This window comes from Marmota flaviventris, chromosome 6 (genome assembly GCF_047511675.1).
Source record: "Marmota flaviventris isolate mMarFla1 chromosome 6, mMarFla1.hap1, whole genome shotgun sequence".
Lineage (NCBI taxonomy): Eukaryota > Metazoa > Chordata > Mammalia > Rodentia > Sciuridae > Marmota > Marmota flaviventris.
Window position 1 is genome coordinate 54,839,204 of NC_092503.1, and position 19,815 is coordinate 54,859,018.

The 19,815-nt window shown below is 35.2% G+C and overlaps 1 protein-coding gene across 1 annotated transcript in view; it reads right to left on the minus strand.

The window, feature by feature from the left end:
• The window catches only part of Afg1l (AFG1 like ATPase), a 212,338-nt gene that overhangs the window by 56,754 nt on the left and 135,769 nt on the right, over positions 1-19,815 (minus strand). Inside the window, exon 8 of the mRNA XM_071613152.1 lies at positions 15,178-15,260. Coding sequence (XP_071469253.1) covers positions 15,178-15,260 — 83 coding nt within the window. The remainder of the gene's footprint in view (positions 1-15,177; positions 15,261-19,815) is intronic.

Here is a 19,815-nt window from a genome sequence, read left to right on the forward strand (position 1 = left end):
AACTGAGGAATTAGAGCTATCTTGTAATTAACAATGGATGTATGAAAAAGTCAGAGCATAAAGGTCACAATAACAGAGTTTTGGTTTTTTTTTTCAGTTTAAAACAAAAAGGAACTAAATTCAGAGTTTTATTTTGGGGCTATAAGAATATAAATGTCACATTGAGTGGAAGCAAATATCCAGTTCAGCTTTGTATACTTCCATTTTAACCAAAAAGAGGTTTATCTTGAGAAAAAATGATCAGGGTAGCATCATAATGATCAGGAGAAAACAAAAGAAACTCAGATGCTATGAGTAGTACTCCCTTGTCTCTCTCGGAAGGGGAGGCAGAAAATGAGTAGGGATAAAGATTTAAGTGACTTCCTTTAATTCCCAGGAACCAGCTCAACTCTGGCTAATTACTCTTTAGTAGGACACTATGGTACAGTAGGCCTTTGTGCAGATAACATGCAAAAAGAGACTCTGTCCACAGGTAATCAGAAGTTGACCACATTAAGAAAATCAACATCATTTTTGAGGAGGAAGCAATGCCACTCTTTTCAAATGCTTCTTTATTTTTGTTCTTCATTTATTTTATTTTATTTATTTTTTGAGGAATAAGAAATAGCCAGAACAGAGTGCAGACTTCTTTTCTTTTGTTGTATAATGCACCCACCCATTTCACTGCTTCTCTCTCCTTTTGTTAAGCTCAGAAACTGGTGGAAAAGCAGGTTTCTATTTTCTGGTGAGCAGTACCACTGTGTTTTTAAGTCAGAAAAGCCCTGGAATCAACCACTGTTTAGTTGCCAAGAAATTTGGCATCAACTCCTACAGGAATCCTATGAGTACAGTACCCTAGATTAAAAAACTGATTGCTTTTGAGAGTATGAGAATCATGGTTTATTTTTCCATATTAAATCAATAAACAGAGAAGAAATCAGTCATTCTGATTTTGAGAAAAAAATTCTACAGCTGAAGTCAGGCATTCAACATAAAACTTAGACTTAAAGAAACAGAACATGTCAAAAAAGACCTTATTATTGCTGGATCATTTGAAATTCTCAACAAAAATTCCAAAACACTTGGAGGTTTCTCGAAGAGGGTCACACATGAATTTAAATGGAAATTAATTTCTTCAAGAACCTCCCACTTCATTAGGATTGACTCAAGGGAACAGAATGCTACCCACACTTTGCTCCTTTATCCCTTTCAAAAATCACAGCTTGTTAAGGTATCAACAAGTAGAATAGGGTTGGCTTTCCTTAGTCCCTCTCTCTCCATGTTCTCTATTCTAGAGAGCCAAAGTTGATTCGACAGAGAAATTTCCCCTTCCTCTTAGAGTTCTTTGCCAAACTTCCCTGGCAGAGAGCCTTCTCACTCTACTGACGCCTTGTGCATTCATGCTGTATGGCTCTTTGTCCTCATACCAAACATAATCCGGGGCTGGAGGCAGGACTAAAATTAAGTTGGTTTCTTAATATAAGACAGACTTGGTTGTATTTCAAATCCTGTAGGTTTGTTTTACGTAACGAAATCAGTTGGTAGAATGAATTCTGTCCTAGTATTTATCTTCTCAATCACTGAAAGGCTTAATTGACTGACTGTTCAAAGATCCATTTCAGTCTCTAAATTTCCCACCCTTCTCAATCACCTGGAGAATAATTTGCCTGGTTCCATTAATCTTGACCTGTATATAATGCAAAAGGTGGGATCTAGCACATTTAGCTCTCAAATTCCAGGCCTTCACCCCCCTTCTAAGCCACAAACTCCATATAAAATGTCTGTCAACTCTGTGTATTGTATTTTCCCCAAAATAAAATAGTGACATAACATGTAGAAAAGCAACTTGACAGATTTTTAAAAAAATCTTTTTCACAAAATTTTGAAAAGGCTAGTTTAATAAAAAAGATTGTTTTAAAGCAATAAAGATAAAAGGTGTGGGGCCAGGGTTGTGGGTCAGTGGTAGATTGCTTGCCTACCATATATGAGGCACTGGGTTCAATCCTCAGCACCACATTAAAAAAATAAATTAATTAAAATAAAGGTATAAGGGCTGAGGTTGGGGCTCAGCAGTAGCACACTTGCCTGGCATGTGTGAGGCACCAGGTTCGATTCTTAGCACCATGTATAATAAATAAAGGTCTATCGACAACTTAAAAAAAATTAAATAAAAAATAAAGGTATAAAAAAAGAAAATGTGTAGGAGTGGAAAAGAAAGGGAAGGAAGTTTTGATAACTCAAAAAGGTAGTTACAGGTGTGTACCACCATGCCTGGCTTTTGAACCTTTATAAAGTATACACATATTATCTACTCACAGGCATATTGTATATATACACAGTACTATTTATGCTTTACTAGATGAGGGAAGTCGGACAGTCGTGCAATTGGATACTTCTGTCAATGTGTTTAGCTAGAAATTATAGACCAGGTCTATTCTGAGGCAGCAGGACTATGTCACTTGCTGGAAAGCAAATACTGTGAATGGTATTATCAGTAAAAAGTATCAGTAAAATGGTATTATCAGCAGAAAGTTCTTTGATTCATTGTACACAAATGGAGCACAATTTTTCACTTCTCTATACACAAAGTAGAGTTACACCATTTGTGCAATCATACCTGTTCCTAGGGTAATGATGTCCATTTCATTCCACTATCTTTCCTGCCCCCACGCCCTACTGTTGTACCACTTTCTAAGTGGTGTTCCAAATAGTTTCAAACACTTCAAGTTAGTTTTTAATTCAGTAGTCAATATGTTAATTAACAAATATTTTCAGTGTGCATCCAAATAATGTCAAATAGCACAATCTTATAGTTTTAACACCTCTAAAATGCTTTAAAAACCAGCTACCTGATTATGTCCTACAGGGTATAAAGCAAAAAGTTGTTGCTGATTATAATATACAGCTACAAATTTGTAATACTGGCTCACTCATTCATAGTATCCCTCATTCAAAATATCAAACTCATTCATGAAGTATCAATAGATCAGGGATGAAAGAGGGGACATTACTACCAACCTTATAGATATAAAAAGGATTATAGGGAATACAAATTGAATATCTCTAATTGGATTATGATGTTCAACTGGTAAAGCTGAACAAATATTCCAAACTTCAAAAATCTCCAAAACCTGAAATACTTCTGGTCCCAAGCATTTTGAGTAAGAGATATATAAAACTGTACTATGAACAGATGTATACCAACAAATTAGATAATCTAGATTAAATAGACTAATTTATTAATTAAATAGACTAAACTAATTCCTAGAAAGACACAAACTACTAAAACTGACTAAATAAAAATAAAAATTCTATATAGAAGAGGAAGGAACACTTCCAAACACATTCTGTGATGCCAGATTAATCCTGATGCCCAAACCAGACAAAGATATCACTAGAAAACTACTGACCAATATCACTTATAAACAGAAACAAAATCCTCAAAAAATACTAGTAAAATAAATATAGCCATGTATGAAAAAAGATTATATGCCATGAACTACTGACCAATATCACTTATAAACAGAAACAAAATCCTCAAAAAATACTAGTAAAATAAATATAGCCATGTATGAAAAAAGATTATATGCCATGACCAAGTGGTATTTATCCCAGAAATGAAAGGTTGATTTAAATTCTGAAATCAATACATGAAATACACTGTATCAACAGAATAATTCTCAAAAATCAAGTGAATTCACAAAATCCAACACCCTTTCATGATAAAAGCAGTCAACAAATTAGGAGTAGGAATGTCCTTAGCCTGACAAAGAACATATGTGAAAAAACCAAGACAACATAATAATGGTGAAAAAAACTGAAATCTTTCCCCCTAAGATCAGAAACAAGATAAGGATGTCTACTGTCCTCATTTCTTTTCAACATTGTACTGAAAATTAATTCTAGGCAGAAAAATTAGGCAATAAAAATAAATAAAAGACATCCAGCTTCAAAAGGAAGAAGTTAACTATATTGGCAGATGACATTATCTTATATTTAGAAAATCCTAAGAAATCTACTAAGAATCTAATAAATGAGCTCAACAAGATTAATTTGCAAAAATAAATTGTATTTCTATATAGTAGCAATGAATAAAAGTGAAATTAATAAAATAATTCCATTTATGTTCACATAAAAAAGAATAAAACACTAGTGAATTCAACAAATGAATGGCAAAAGTTATACACTGAAGACTATAAAATATTGTTGAAAGAAGTCCAAATAAACAGAAATACATTTGTTATAGATTGAGTATACTGAGTATCCCAGGTGCCTGAGAATACGACCTTATTTTGAAATAGGGCTTTTGTAAATAATGAAGATAAAATGATATCATATTGAATTAGAACGGCTTCTGATCCAATGATTGGTGTCCTTATATAAAGAGGAAAATCTGGATATAGAGACAGATAGGGCACCACATGAAGACAGAATTAAACAAACAAACAAAAAAACCTGAGGACTATTGAAAACTACCAGAACCTAAGAGAAAAGCACAAAACAGGTGCAACTTGCCAACACTCAGATTTTGATTGAAAGCCTTGGAAACAATGAGATAATAAATTTCTGTTATGTTAAGAAACTGGTTTGTGGTACCTTGTTATAACATCTAAAGTGCATGGTTTGGCAGGCTTAATATGGTCATAATGGCAATATTCTCCAAAGGATTTACAGATTCAACACAATTCCTACCAAAATTCCAGCTGACTTCTTAGTAGAGATTAATAAGATGATCCTAAAATGCATATGGAACTTAAAAGCACTCAGAATGGCCAAAACAATCTAGAGAGGAAAAATAACAAAGTTAAAGGGCTTATAACTTTCTGATATCAAAACTTACTACAAAGCTATAATAATTAAGAAAGTGTGGTGTTGGCAGAAAGATTGATAAATTCTTCAGTGGAAAATAATTGAAAGTATAGAAAAAATCCTCACATTCATAATTGACTAATTTTCAACATAAGTATCAACAAGATTCAATATGGAAAGGTCGTCTTTTCAACTAATGATGCTGGGACAACTAGACGTCTGTATGTACAAGAATGAAGTTAAGGGCTGGGGTTGTGGCTCAGTGGTTGAGAGCTTGCCTCTCATGCATGAGGCACTGGGTTCGATCCACAGCACCACATAAAATAAGTAAATAAGTAAAATAAAGATATTGTGTCCATCTACAACTAAAAAATAATAATAATAATAAAAGAGCAGTGAAAGAGTGTTTGCTAGTGTATACAAGGCCCTGGGTTGCATCCCCAGAACTACAAATCAATCAACCAATCAATAAAATAAAAGTTCCAGAGAGCACTTGAGACCTGCCAACATTTAAAATTCTATTGTTTTAAGCTTCCTACTTTGTGGCAATTGTTATTGAAGTCCTAGAGAACTTAACAAATGTTTACAAAAACAAAAACAGATAATAATAAGCATTGCAACAGATATGGAGAAGCTGGAATTCCCATGCAGTACTAGTGGGAATATAAAATGGTAGAGCTCCTTTAGAAAACAATCTGGCAGTTTCTCAAAGGACTAAGCATAAAATTACCATACAACCTAGCAATTCTACCTCTGGGTATGTTTGAGAAATTAAAATGAGTCCATGTAAAAACTTGCACATGAATGCTTACCACAGCATTATTCGCAGTAGCCAAAAAGCAGAAACAAACCACATGTCCATCAACTAATGAACAGCTAAATAGAAGGTGTATATATCTATACAATGGGGTATTATTCAGCAAATAAAAGGAATAATGTGCTGATACATAGTACAACATGGAAGAACCCTGAAAACATTAAGTGAAAGAAGGCAATCACAAAAGGCCACATCTTTTTTTTTTTTAATTTTTAATATTTATTTTTTAGTTTTCGGCGGGCACAACATCTTTGTTTGTATGTGGTGCTGAGGATCGAACCCGGGCCGCACGTATGCCAGGCGAGCACGCTACCGCTTGAGCCACATCCCCAGCCCCAAAAGGCCACATCTTGTATGATTCCGTTTATCTTAAATATCATTATAGGAAAGTCTACAGTCTGAAAGTAGATTAGTGCTTACTTAGATTGGTGGCAGGAGGGGGTTGATTTGGATGAGAAAGAGGGATGATACAATGTTTCTTTTTGGTGGTGAGAAAAATGTTCTAAATTGATTGTGGTGATGGTTATACAATTCTGAGAGTACACTAAAAATCATTTTAAATGGATGAATTATTTGGCACGTGAATTACATCTTGATAAAGCTATAAACATATATTTTAAAAATAAGTAGAATATCTTGTCAAAGTTAACAATAATTCCTCAATGTCATAAAATAGGTTTGATTGTTCTATAATTTTTTGTTTGGATGATTTGGTTTTTGTTTTATAGTTGTTTAACTCAGGATCCCCACAAAGTCCACACCCTGCAATTAGTTAATATGTTCCTTAAGTCTCTTTTAAACTATAGATTCACTATCTCTTTTTTTGGTCTTAATTATTAAGAAATAATTTATGTCATTAAAAAATCTACAGTCTATATTTTGATGAATATACTCACATGATGTTATTTAATATATTCCATTGCCTCTACATTTCCTGTAAACTGACAAAATTCAGCTTCCAGTTATGTAGCAGTCATGTAGAATTTATAATCATTAAGTAGATCTATTAAATTATGAGAGTTTTACCAAATGGTTATATTCCTAATTCTACTGTAATTCTCTCATCCTTTCTTGTTTGTTACCTAGTATTTTAGTTAGCTTTTTCTCTGCAGTGATCAAAAGACCCAACAAGAACAATTTTAGGAGGAAAAGTTTACTTGGGGCTCACAGTTTCAGAGGTTTCAGTCCATAAACAGCCAGTTCCATTCCTCAGGGCTCAAAGTGAGGCTGAGCATCATGGCAGGAGAGTGTGATGGAAGAAAGAAGCTGGGAACATGGTTCCAGAAAGCACAGTGAGAATGCCTAAGCTCAGTTCACCCTGAAGGCATGCCCCCAAAGACATACATACCTCCTCCAGCCACACCATATCAGCCTATAGTTACCACTCAGTTAATCCCTATCAGGGGATTAATTCATTGATTGGGTTAAGGCTCTCACAACCCAATCATTTTACCTCTAAACCTTCTTGCATTGTCTCACACATGAGCTTTTAGGAGACACCTAATATCTAAACCATAACACCTAGAAAATGTCTATAAAGAAAAGTTTCCTTTCATCAACTGTTTTCTTATACAAAGAATTAAAAAAAAAACAGATGAGAAATACTTGAGTATTTCCTTTTGTTTATCAGTTCTCAGAATAATAGGTTAGAGACTTCCATTTATGGTCATGATGGATTAATAAGAGTTCAGATTTACCTTCCTGCCTTAAACAACGAGAAACAGTTAGTATAGATAATGATAGCATGCACACTCCCTGCTACAGGGCTCTGGATAGTCTAGCAAAGGTACTGAAACAAATACAGTCTAAAAGCAAGAGGGTAGATTGAACGATATTCAAGTTCCTTTTACTGGAAGATGTTTCAAAGGTTCTTCCGTGAGAACTAAAAGGGGAAATGACTGAGCAAACTTGGTAAAGAAAAAGCAAGAGTAAAACTGCAGATTCTAATGTCTAAGACAGAAAAACCTGGAATGATAATTGTGAGGCTTGGGGATACAGTAACATGATGTCCTAGACTCACTGCAGAACCAGGAGGTGACACCTGCTTTTTGGGGCTCTGAAAAAGTTTTAATTAATCAAGCAAAGACATGTTGTTGTTGTTTTTAATATTTTTCAGTTGTAGATAGACATAATAACTTTTTTTAAAAAAATTTTTTATATGGTCCTAAGGATCGAACCCAGTGCCTCACACATGCTAGGCAAGTGCTCACCACTGAGGCCCCAACCCCAGCCCCAAGACATGTTTTTAATTTTCATTGATCTGGTTCTTAGTTGCAAGTAGAGAAGTGTTTTTAAGGAATGTCACAGGTAAGAAACATGATAGTTTTAATTGTGGAGAGTATGTTTTAGCATGTATGAGCTTCAGTCCTGGTTTTCACAGACTTTTCTTATTATGCTTCCTTTTAAAAATATTATTATTATTATTATTTTTTATAATCCATAATGGGGGGCCATGGGAAAAATGGAGAAACTTTGGGCAAAGTGTGGGGAGGGGAGGGGAGGAGGTGTGGGAGCAGGAAGGATGGTGGAATGAGATGGACATTATTACCCTAGGTACATGTATGACTGCACATATGATGTGACGCTACATCACATACAACCAGAAAAATGAAAAGTTGTACTGCAATTGTGTACAATGAATCAAAATGCATTCTATTATATATACCTAATTTAAATAAATAAAAATTTTTTAAAAATTATTATTATTATTATTTTCTTTGGTGGTACTGGAGATTGAACCCAGGGGTAATTTACCACTGAGCTATATCCCCAGGCCTTTTTATTTTTGTCCTTTAGATAAACTTTTTTTGAGGTGGAGGATGACTTCAGTGAATAAGAGCCAACAGAAATAAAGAAAGCAAGCCTGATCCTTTAAGGTCAAAAGTCTAGAGATAGAGCCCTTTATGAGTCTTTCCCCCCTATTTCTTCCAGATATGCCAAGAATGCAAGACCCTGACCCACTGGCCAAGGTTGTGTTGGTAGTAAGTAACCTTGAGAGATGAGACAATGTCATCTGTAAGACAGACAGTGGACTTCTATACTTCTGGCTATAAAATGGTAGGTTCCAAAAACTCAAGAGCAACTCTTCTTTAGCACAATTCAATGTCTGCTCAGGACTCATTTGGGCCTTCCCTTTGACCCTAGAGACTAAGCCACAGGGAAGGAAATGATATAACATGTTAATGCTCATGCTGCTATTTATACCTAGATTAACAAAATCCATTGTCTCTGACCCAGGTCTCTTGTGGCTTCTGCCAGCGTTGTGTAATAGTAAGAAGCAAACCTATTAGCTGGCATGTAGGGTAAAACAAAATCTTAGGCCTGACGCCTGCCCCCTCCTTTTCAGTTTAGTTTCAAACATTTCCACGAGGCTATGGCTATTGTGCTGAGGGTGAGATGTTCTTTATGAGATTCTGGTGGAGACACTGTTTGAACAGAAAACATCCCCATCCCAGATCCTCCCACAGACTTGAGAGAAAAAAGAACCTATGATGAATGCAAAGAAGGAAAAGGAACAAGGATGAGTCCAAGATGACTTCAACTCTTCTTCCCAGGAGACTAGTAGCCCTTCATGAAAGTGACAGCAAAATGGCCAGGGACAGCATCCCATGAACCCTTAGTAGTGGTATTTCCTATTTGAAAAGATGCTCATTCATATATAAAAGGATATCCTCACCAGCCCCCAAGCAGAGAATTAATTTGAAGCAGTTAATTCTCTGGAAGATATGACATGGGGCCATTCTTTTGAACACAGGTTGCTTAAAATAAATTACTAATCCAAACGCTGGGCTGGGGCTCAGTGGTAGAGTGCTTGACTGGCACGCATGAGCTACTGGGTTCGATCCTCAGCACTACATAAAAAATAAAATAAAGGTACTGTGTCCACCTACAACTAAAAAAAAAAAAAAAATTAAAAAATTACTAGTCCAAGCCCCTGCCCCAAAGCAAATGGAAAGCCCAATGATTGGTTGATCTGTATGTTAGTCAGCTTTTTATCATGTGACCAAAACACCTGACAAGAACAACCTAAAGAAGGAAAAGTTTAATTGGACTCATGGTTTCAAAGGTTCAGTCCATGAATGGCCAACTCCACCTCTCTGGGCCTGAGGTGAGGCAGAACATCACAGAAGAAAGGCACTGCGGAGGAAAGTTACTCATCTCCTGGTGGCCAGAAAACAAAGAGAGAGAGGGGAGCCAGGGACAAAGTAAAACCCCCAAATATGCACCCAGTAACCTATTTCCTCCAGCCATACCGAACCTGCCTACAGATACCACCTAGTTAGGCCACTGAAATTACTAATCCATCAAATTAGGTATGACTCTCATAATCTAATCATTTCACCTTCTGCATTAATACAGGAGTTTTTTTGGGGGACATCTCATCTCCAAATCAAAACAGACCTGATTCTATTTTGGCAAACTATAGTCCATGAAGATCACATTGAGTCCTAATTCACCAATCGACCAGGGAGAAATTGACTATGCTTGTCTGGGGAATAATCATGCAGTTGCCACAGAATAAAAAACTGGACAATCACGTGGTGTTTTAATCTATGCAAAAGTCTGAGTATTTGTACTCATCAAGCCCTCTCTGGCTTGTAACTTGCTAAATTTGAGTTCTCAGAGTTTATATATGAGATTAAAAACTTCTTAGGATGGGCCCAAAACATTTGGAACTTACTTACAAAGGTACTCTAAGGTTTCTAATTTTAATGGGATATAAAACTACAACTGAAATATATTAAAAATGAACATGTAATATTTTATGTGAACTATTTCTTATGGGACCCAGACAATATTATGAACAGAAATAATTTGTTTCATGTCAACTTTAAGGTAACTTTTAAAATCTCTAGTAATTCTTGATAATATTTAGATTCTACTTTTAGATATTTTTAATTGGCTTTTAAAAAGTGAGTATAGTAAAATACTAAGATAATAAATATTTCTGTTTAGTTAAAAAATCCCATAATAATATATGGTAATTAGGGGCTGGGTTGTGGCTCAGTGGTAGAGAGCTTGCCTAGCATGTGTGAGGTACTGGGTTCGATTCTCAGCACCACATTAAAAAATAAAATAAAGTTCCCAAAATGTAGGCTCTCTGTTCACCTCATTGATTGTTTCTTTTGCTGAGAAGAAGCTTTTTAGTTTGAGTCCATCTCATTTATTAATTCTTGATTTTATTTCTTGCACTTTAGGAGTCTTGTTAAGGAAGTCGGGGCCTAATCCAATATGATGAAGATTTGGGCCTACTTTTTCTTCCATAAGGTACAGGGTCTCTGGACTAATTCCTAGGTCCTTGATCTACTTTAAGTTGAGTTTTGTGCATGATGAGAGATAGGGGTTTATTTTCATTTTGCTGCATATGGATTTCCAGTTCTCCCAGCACCATTTGTTGAAGAGGCTATCTTTTCTCCGTTGTATGTTTTTGACACCTTTGTCTGGTATGAGGTAACTGTATTTATGTGTTTGTCTCTGTGTCTTCTATTCTGTACCACTGGTCTACATGTCACACACACATCAGAACATTAATCTCCAGGATATATAAAGAACTCAAAAACCTTAACAAAAACAAAAGAAAACAATTCAATCAATAAATGGGCTAAGGAGCTGAATAGACACTTCTCAGAAAATATACTAGATCTACAAATATATGAAAAAATGTTCAACATCTCAAGTAATTAGAGAAATGCAAATCAAAACTCTCTAAGATATCATCTCATGCCAGTCAGAATGACAGTTATCAAGAATACAGACAATAATAAATGTTGGCGAGGATGTGGGGGAAAAGGAACACATACTGCAAGTTGAGTGCAACTAATCTGGAAAGCAGTATGGAGATTTCTTAGAAAACATGGAATGGAATCATCATTTGACCCAGCTATCCTACTCCTCAGTCTATACCCCAAAGGACTTAAAAATCAGCATACTATAGTAATGCAGTCACATCAATGTTCATAGCAGCTTAATTTACAATAGTTAAACTGTGGAAGCAAACTACATGCCCTTCACTAGATGAATGGATAAAGAAACTGTGGTATATATACATAATGAAATATTACTCAGCATTAAAAGAGAATAAAATCATGGCATTTTCAGGTAAATGGATGGAGATGGAGAATATTATGCTAAGTGAAGTAAACTAATCCCCAAAAAACAAAGGCCGAATGTTCTCTTTGATAAGTGGATGCTGATCCATAAGGGGGAGGGAGGAGGCATGTGAAAAAACTGAGGAACATTGATTAGGCAAAGGGAAGGGATGGTAGAGAGGGTGCATGGGGGCAGGAAAGATGGTGGAATAAGATGGACATCATTGCCCTAGGTATGTGTGTGACTGCACATATGGTGTGATGCTACATCGTGTACAACCAGAGATATGAAAAGTTGTGCTGCAATTATGTACAATGAATCAAAATGCATTCTGCTGTCATATATACCTAATGAATAATTTAATTAAATAAATTAATAAAATAAAGATATTGTGTCCACCTATAATTAAAAAAAGAACATATAGGAATCATATATTATTAAGTATTTCTATATACTTAAAAATCATTATATATGAAAGTCTGAGATGGTGCTTGGTTTTTCTTTAGAACGAAGCTAGAATTTTGTTTTTCTTTTCAGGCATTTGGGTTCCAGTGAAATTGACTTGAAAGTAATGGGGACTCACATATACAGGAACCAATCCCAGATGTTTGGCCAGAGGGTAATAAAGAGAAATACGTGTTTTAACAGGGCAATATATAGCATAGAACATTAAAGTCCATTACAGGGAGAAAATAAAAAGGAAAGAATTGAATCAGAAATATTAGTATGACCTAGGGAAATTTTCTTTTACTCTGTCATGAAAGATAGTTCTACTCAAATGCTTATGTGAAATAATAAAATGTACATCCCTAGCATCCTAGCTTGGTATATAATATTATTTTTCCACTTCTGAAATGATTTTAATTCCTAAATCCCTCAGGGATGCATATCTACTTTATCCTCTGACTGGGATGTGCCCACAGGCTCTTTCATTTTAGTTATGACTATGGTCAAGCCCTTTTGATGTTAAATTTATGAACAAATCTGTTTTCCTTGAGGATTAAATGGGATACATACACACATACACACACACACATGTACATATATATAGTATATAAAATCAAAATATATATAAAATATATATTTTATACACAAATACATATACATATGGATATATTTTTTAAAGAAAGGTATTCCAGAGTATCAGTGTATCCTTTGTAGATTCTAGTTTCTTGGATTCTCAGATATTGTTAGAATCTGTTTTCCTTAGTGAATGTTTTAAAAATGAAACCAAATTTCATCGCATTAGAATCATCTTACATTTTTCAGGAAGAACAAGGGACAAAATTGGGTAAGTCAGAGAGAGAAAATGGCTATGCTTCAAGCAAAAGCAGCTTTTTCACCTCCAGTAAATCCCACTGAGACCTCTTTGGCACGATGAAACAGATTTCATGATTTAGACCCAACTGTCATCTTTATTCAAAGATATATCCATTAGGAAAATATTTTAATTCTTCCACATGAGGATATATTTTTTGTGGGGGGGGGGCGGCAAATGAGTTACCTCTTTTGAAAAAAGAATAAAGGGAATAACAATAAACTAATTTGTAAGTACCAGAAATTTGAAATAGCAAGAAATATGTAATGAAGAATCAGAAAAAGATTGTGAATATCAGAAAAATAAAACAACAGGAAACACCAAGAATAAAAGAAATGGGGGAAAGAAAAGGGGCAGGATGATGAACTGAAATTGAATTTAATGCATGTATGAATTTATCAGGATGAATCCAACTATTATGTATAACTAATAAAATACTTTTAAAATTTTAAAAAATGGGAATGGGTTGAATCTAATGCGGGCTTTAGAAATATAACTAAACTAAAGTCATTTTCAGTTCTCTTTCAATTAGTGCTATCAAGGAGTTCTTTTCAAAGAGTTCTACCAAGTGTCAAATGGCCTTCAGAGGAAGGCAAGGAGAAGACAGGCTCAGAGCCTCCTGTCCCCTACATCAGAGGGCGCTCCTTTTAACCATTTGATTTACAGAGTTTGATTTCAGATTCACATGAGAATCAGGTTAATTTTAAAAGCTTTGGCTTCATTTTTTCTTAAGATTGAAAATGACTATTATAGAGAATAAACTCATTATCTTATTATATGACACTCCTCCCAAAGTTTACCTTTATCTTGAATTCTAAAATTACAGATTATTTTTTACTTTTCTTCCACTTATATAACCGAAATAACACTGTGAACTATACCCTGTTTGGCTTCTTTCTCTCAATCTGATTTATAAGATTTAACCATTCTATTGTGCTCATTAATCATTAGTTCATTTTTATGATTGAATATAATATATGCATATACCACAATTTATCCTTTCTACAATTGACAGATATTTGGACTTCCTCCATTTTGATCATTATAAATAAAGCTTCTATGAATGTAAAAAAAAAAAAGAATAAAAGACACTATGAAGAAAAAGTCAGAGTTAAAGCAGAAAATTAGTGCTATAAGAATTTTTTAAAATTATAAAGTACTTTAAAGACAAAGTCCTTAAGGGTGGATGAAGAACTTCCCAGAATAATCATCAGGATCTGAATAATAAACTAAAATAGTCCTTTTGATACATTGTAAAGTATGCAATTTTAATTATGTGATTTTTCTAGCTAATTTCTGCTTCAAAAACAGAAAGTACTTCTGCTTACAAGGTGGCAGAGACAAGAACTTTTCTAAACCTCTCATATGCACGTTGTCATCAAAATTTAAATTACCAGAAACATGCCTTTTAGTTAAATTACAATTAGCCCTCAGACAGATCTATTTACTGAGAACCCACTATGTGCCAAACTCTGTTGGCATATACTAAACAACAGTTTGCGTTTGTAAAGCACTTTTTCCTTTTCAGGTTCTCACAAATAACATTTTAAAACAAACTGTATTTGTTTTTCTGCATTAACTGCACATGCTGAATACATCTATTATTATTAATTGTTCTTACTCAGGAGAATCTTATTTTTAAAATCTGCAAAATATATCCAGTTGTATTTGCATATAACATATTTTTCATCAGTTATGTATGGAAGTCAATCAACCACTATAAATACAAACAGATTGTCTAACAAAATAAAACAACAGTTTTGGGAGAATGGAAATGGCACACTTGTCAGAAGATGTCCACAAATAATTAATTACTTTAGCACATTAAAGATATTCTCTTAGTATCAGAGCCTCTTCTAAGAGGGTACTCATTACTTCCTAACCATCTGTCATCACTCCTCCCCAAAAAACTAATTAGGCTTTCATCCAATCACACAATATAAATGATGCAAATATGAATGGTCAAAGCACAGTTTAAAGAAGTTAATAAAACATTTTGTTTAAAAATCATGGACTGCAGAACTAGTCTTCATAATAATTAAAATGCTTATTTTTCCCATTTTTAAATTATTAGATATTGAACTTGGAAAATTAAAATATAATTTAAAAACCAAAACCACACACACACACACACACACACACACACACACACACAAATACTTACAGGTAGTAGAGTTTTCCTGCAGCTGGGAGTTCCCTTTTCCGGTAATCTATCCCAGAATCTAGCTGAACTGTATTACAGTATTCCTGCAATCCAAAAACAGAAAAAAAATTTTTAAATAAGTAGTGGCTCAGAATTATAAGCTTTCTGCTAAACTATATATATTCTTAATTTTTGAAATGTTTCAATGAAATAATGAGCTTAGGACAAAACAATAAAATTCATGTAAAATTCACAAAATTAAAGTTGCAATATTAAACATATATAAAGCCAGTAAAATAATAGTTAAAAAATCAAGATTTGCACTATGTTTTACTGAAACTTTGCTAAAAATAGCACTGTCAGCAAATTTCCCAAATAACTACATTAAGGTGAAAGGAAATATACCCTAATATCCATTAATCTGAAATGAAAAGCTGGAGAAAGTATAACTTGTGACTCTTAAGCACAACAAATTTGAAAAATGCAGTTTTTCATTAATAATAGCGGTGAAGTTGTTAAAACATAATTTTTCCTCATAAATTTTCATAAAGCAATTTTCATTTTTAATCCAAACTAAAAAATCAGCCTATAAATTTTTTCTTGATTTGTCCAAAAAGCCTTGGGTCACCACTCTTCTGGAATAAATGTGTGTGTGTGTGTATCTACACAGCCCCCAAATCCAACTGATCAAGGTATGACAGCAAAAGTTCGTTGGTTGTTATGAGTTTTGGTGTATGTGTGTGTGTATTTATGTGCACTTATGCACCTTGGAAGATGGAAAACAAAGGATTAATAAAGAAAGGACATTAGTGACACAGGATGACTCAGGCTGAAAGGAAGCATCTGCAGTAGGAAAGGACACTGAAAACTTTGATGGAGCAAAGAAAACTAAAGGACAAGGGCGGCAGCAGCTGTTTAGGAGTGTAATTTTGGGGTCCAAGATAATTGTGTCAAATAGTAGTTTCCAAAGACAGATGGAGATAGCAACCCTCCACCCTAGCCTATCCTTCTTACAATGGGATATTGATATTCCAATCAAAATGAAGTGGGCTCCATGCTCTGCCCTTGAATCTTACGGCTAAAGATTGGTGTAAATGATGCTATGCAACAATAACTGATGTGACATTTGAAGCAGCTTTTTACTTGTTGGCTGGAATACTTCTGGACTCCTGAAGTGCCAGCATCTAACTCCCTAGAGGCCCCTAAACCATGAGAAGCTTAAGTTTCCATACAGAGAAAGGTCGTGGAGAGGGCCTGAGATTACATAAAGACAAAGGTGTCGATCAGTCAGTCCCCAGCTATTTAGGCTACAGTGACTATTGTACTGAGAGAACTGCCAGCTGAGCCCTCCCCAATTCCCTGACCTATAGAAACCAAGATAGACAATAAGTAATACTGTTTTAAGCCTCTAAATGTTGCAGGAATTTATTTATTTATTTTATTTGTTTGTTTTGAGTGCCAGGGATTCAACTCAGGGGTAGTCAACCACTGAGCCACATCTGTAGCCCTATTTTGTATTTTATTTAGAGACAGGGTCTCACTGAGTTGCTTAGTGCCTCGCCATTGCTGAGGCTGGCTTTGAACTCATAATCCTCCTGCCTCAGCCTCCCAAGCTGCTAGTAATACAGGCATGCACCACCACACCCTGTACAGGTATTTATTATGCAACAATAGATCATCAGACTAGTAACATGGGGGCACACTTGAGAAGTAGCAACATTCTTCCTCCCTGAAATTCTCTCCTGTGTTGCACTGCTATGTCAGGCCTCTTTATCACCAGCACTCCAGAGAGAAGACTGCACAGAGTGACAATGAAAAAGTATTTCCTCTCCTCTCATGCTACAGCTGCTGAGGGACTCTGGGAACTGAAAGAAGGAGACCAACCATCCCCTTTGGACTGAGGAGTTTCCCCAAGATGGAGGATGTTTCAGGACTCAGAACTTACAGTACTAACATTAGGAAGTCCTGGGCAATCTGGGCCAGTTGGTCACCATAAGAATGAAGACCCAGGAAACTGGGCTGGAAGGCATAAAGTATATATTGCATTTTGATATATCCATTTGAATTTCCTTATTATAAAAAAATTCCCCAAGAAGCCAGTCCTCTAAGGAAGCCTACAAAGTTAAGCTTTTCTACCATACATTTGAAGAACAACCCCTAAACTTACCAAATGCAAGGCTCCTTATACTGCTTGGCCTGAGCAGCCAGACACCCCTGATTCATTGTTCCAAGTTGTTCAACCCTCCCTCCCCGCTGGCCTTACTTGAAGTACCTATAGAGGTCGGTTGAGCTCTATAACCCATCCCACCAGAAAGGAATACAGCATTCCAAATACTTGCATTCCACCCTCCTCTTACTTCATATGACCTGTGTTAAAAAAAAGTTATTGTCAGATCTCCTTTTCAACTTTGATCAACCTGAGGAAAGATATGCCTTCCCTCTCCTATGATGGTGGGGGCTCAATGAGCCAGCCCCCCCAAAAGAAGAAGAAGAAGAAGAAGAAGTAGTAGTAGTAGTAGTAGTACTTGTTTAGGAAGTAAGTCATACTCTTAGGGAAATCTGCCCCATGTGGTAGGTAAGGGCCAGTTATTCACATGCTACCCTATATTATAGACAAAACAGTTCAAAGAACATCAGTGTAGTCATACAAATGTACTTGCCCAAGTTCTCTATTTCTTTTAAACCAAAATTTATCTTATATGACTCCACATTCCTAATTTAGTAAAAAAGAAATTTCCTATTTTAAAAAAAGGCTAATGGAAGTTATACAAGCTTCAATTTCTTTTTCTGCGTAACTAACTTCTGGGACATGAGTGATTAAGCCCTAACAAATGATTGCATTTGTACATTCACTAATCACCACTGAGGAATACCTAATCAGCAGCAAAAGAACTATAACCAAAGCCCTTAGATGTTAGCTCTTAATTGTCTGAAAAATACTAACACCCAGTTTATCTTTTTAAAGAAAAATAAATCTCAGATATTCAGAGTTTATTCACAGCCTAGATGCATCAATACATTTGCAGAAGAGTAGAAGAGGGTGAAAGCTAGCCTATTTCCAAGTAGAGAATAAATCTAATGGGTCTGATCTCTAAGTAATTTCCTAGTATATTTACAAAACCTGTGACCCCCCATACCACTATCCAATTCTAATGTGTGACACCATAACACTAATCAGCCATGAAATGAATTTATTTTAAAATAGTTTGTACATGCATACAAAGGACAAATACAAATATATATTCTGGATATGCAATTAGGAAATTTGGGGAATACAAGGAAAGAAGTTGACCCACCCTTGTGAGCCTTTGACTTTGGAAAGAAAATGTGTGACTAAAAGAAATGCATTACAGCAACTTATACTATCCTCAAATCTACTGTCTGTGTTGTTAGCAATCCTGAATAATATTACTAAGAAAAACAAAAGCCACCTCACACAATAACTTTATATAGCTTCTACTCCATTTCCAGTTTGAAGAATAATAAACATTGTGAAGAAAATCCTTTAAAGTCACAACATATTAACCTCTTAAGCACAGACTGTAAAGAGCTCTATTTCTCATGTAGGTATTAGTGGTTCATTCATGTCCACCTTGCTACACTCAGTTTAAGCAAGAATATCCCCCATCCTCATCTAATCAAGTACTTCATTCCTCACCTCTGCTCTCTCAGTCCTTGGTCTATCTTTAGCAAGAATCCTGTCCAACTGACTTAGCAAGAATCTTTATAGCCTTGTTGTCTCATCTTAAGAATTTTCCATTCACTGACACCCATACTCTGCTAATGGCTATAAAATAACCTATATATTGTTAAATGTGAAATTGAGCTCATTTCTCTAGCCTACTTCAAAAACCATGATTCTTATTGTAGTAATCTTCAATAAAGGCTTCCCTAGTTCTTAAATAAGTATTAAAATATTTTTTCTTAAATAATTCCTGAAGCACTGATTCAGTGGGTCCTTACCTCATAGACCTGTTATCTATCAACTCCGTTGGCATAGCCTGAGTTTGCCCCTATGACAATTCCATCTCTCTGTTAACTCTGGGTACTCAGACTTTTGAATACTTTCAAAATTAAGCTTGTCATTCACTTTTTTTTTACATGTCCTATTCAAAGCTTGATCATTCACTTTTATTCCTTCATCTAGTTTAAAACAAAAACCATTTAATAATTGTTGTTGATGGGGTTTTTTGTTTGTTTGTTTTTCAAGGGCCAAGGACTAAACTCAGGGCCTTGCTCATACTAGGCAAGTGCTTTGTCACTGAGCTAAATCCCCAAGCCCCCATTTAATAATATTTCCTAAACTCCCTTGTGGATCTCTACAATTCCCTTTTTCAAACCTATACCTTCCTCTTACTAGCATCTTCAACTAGTACTTGCCCAGAGCAAAAGGCCCATCAAGTTATTAGTGTCCTCTCTGCCCACTCCAGAAAAGATCTCCCTTTCTGATGGTTTCCCTCTCTGGGCAACTGTTTTCTCCTATTCATGTTCAGCATATAGAACAGTTTAGTTTTAGCTTGAGAAGAGTACACCCCATCATTTCATCATGACTTGTGAAAAAGAAAGTTTTAGATCACAACCAAAGCAAAAGAATAACATCAGTATTTTGAAGATAGACAAGTGAGCAGTCACTATTTGTTAAGATGTTTCCTCTAATGT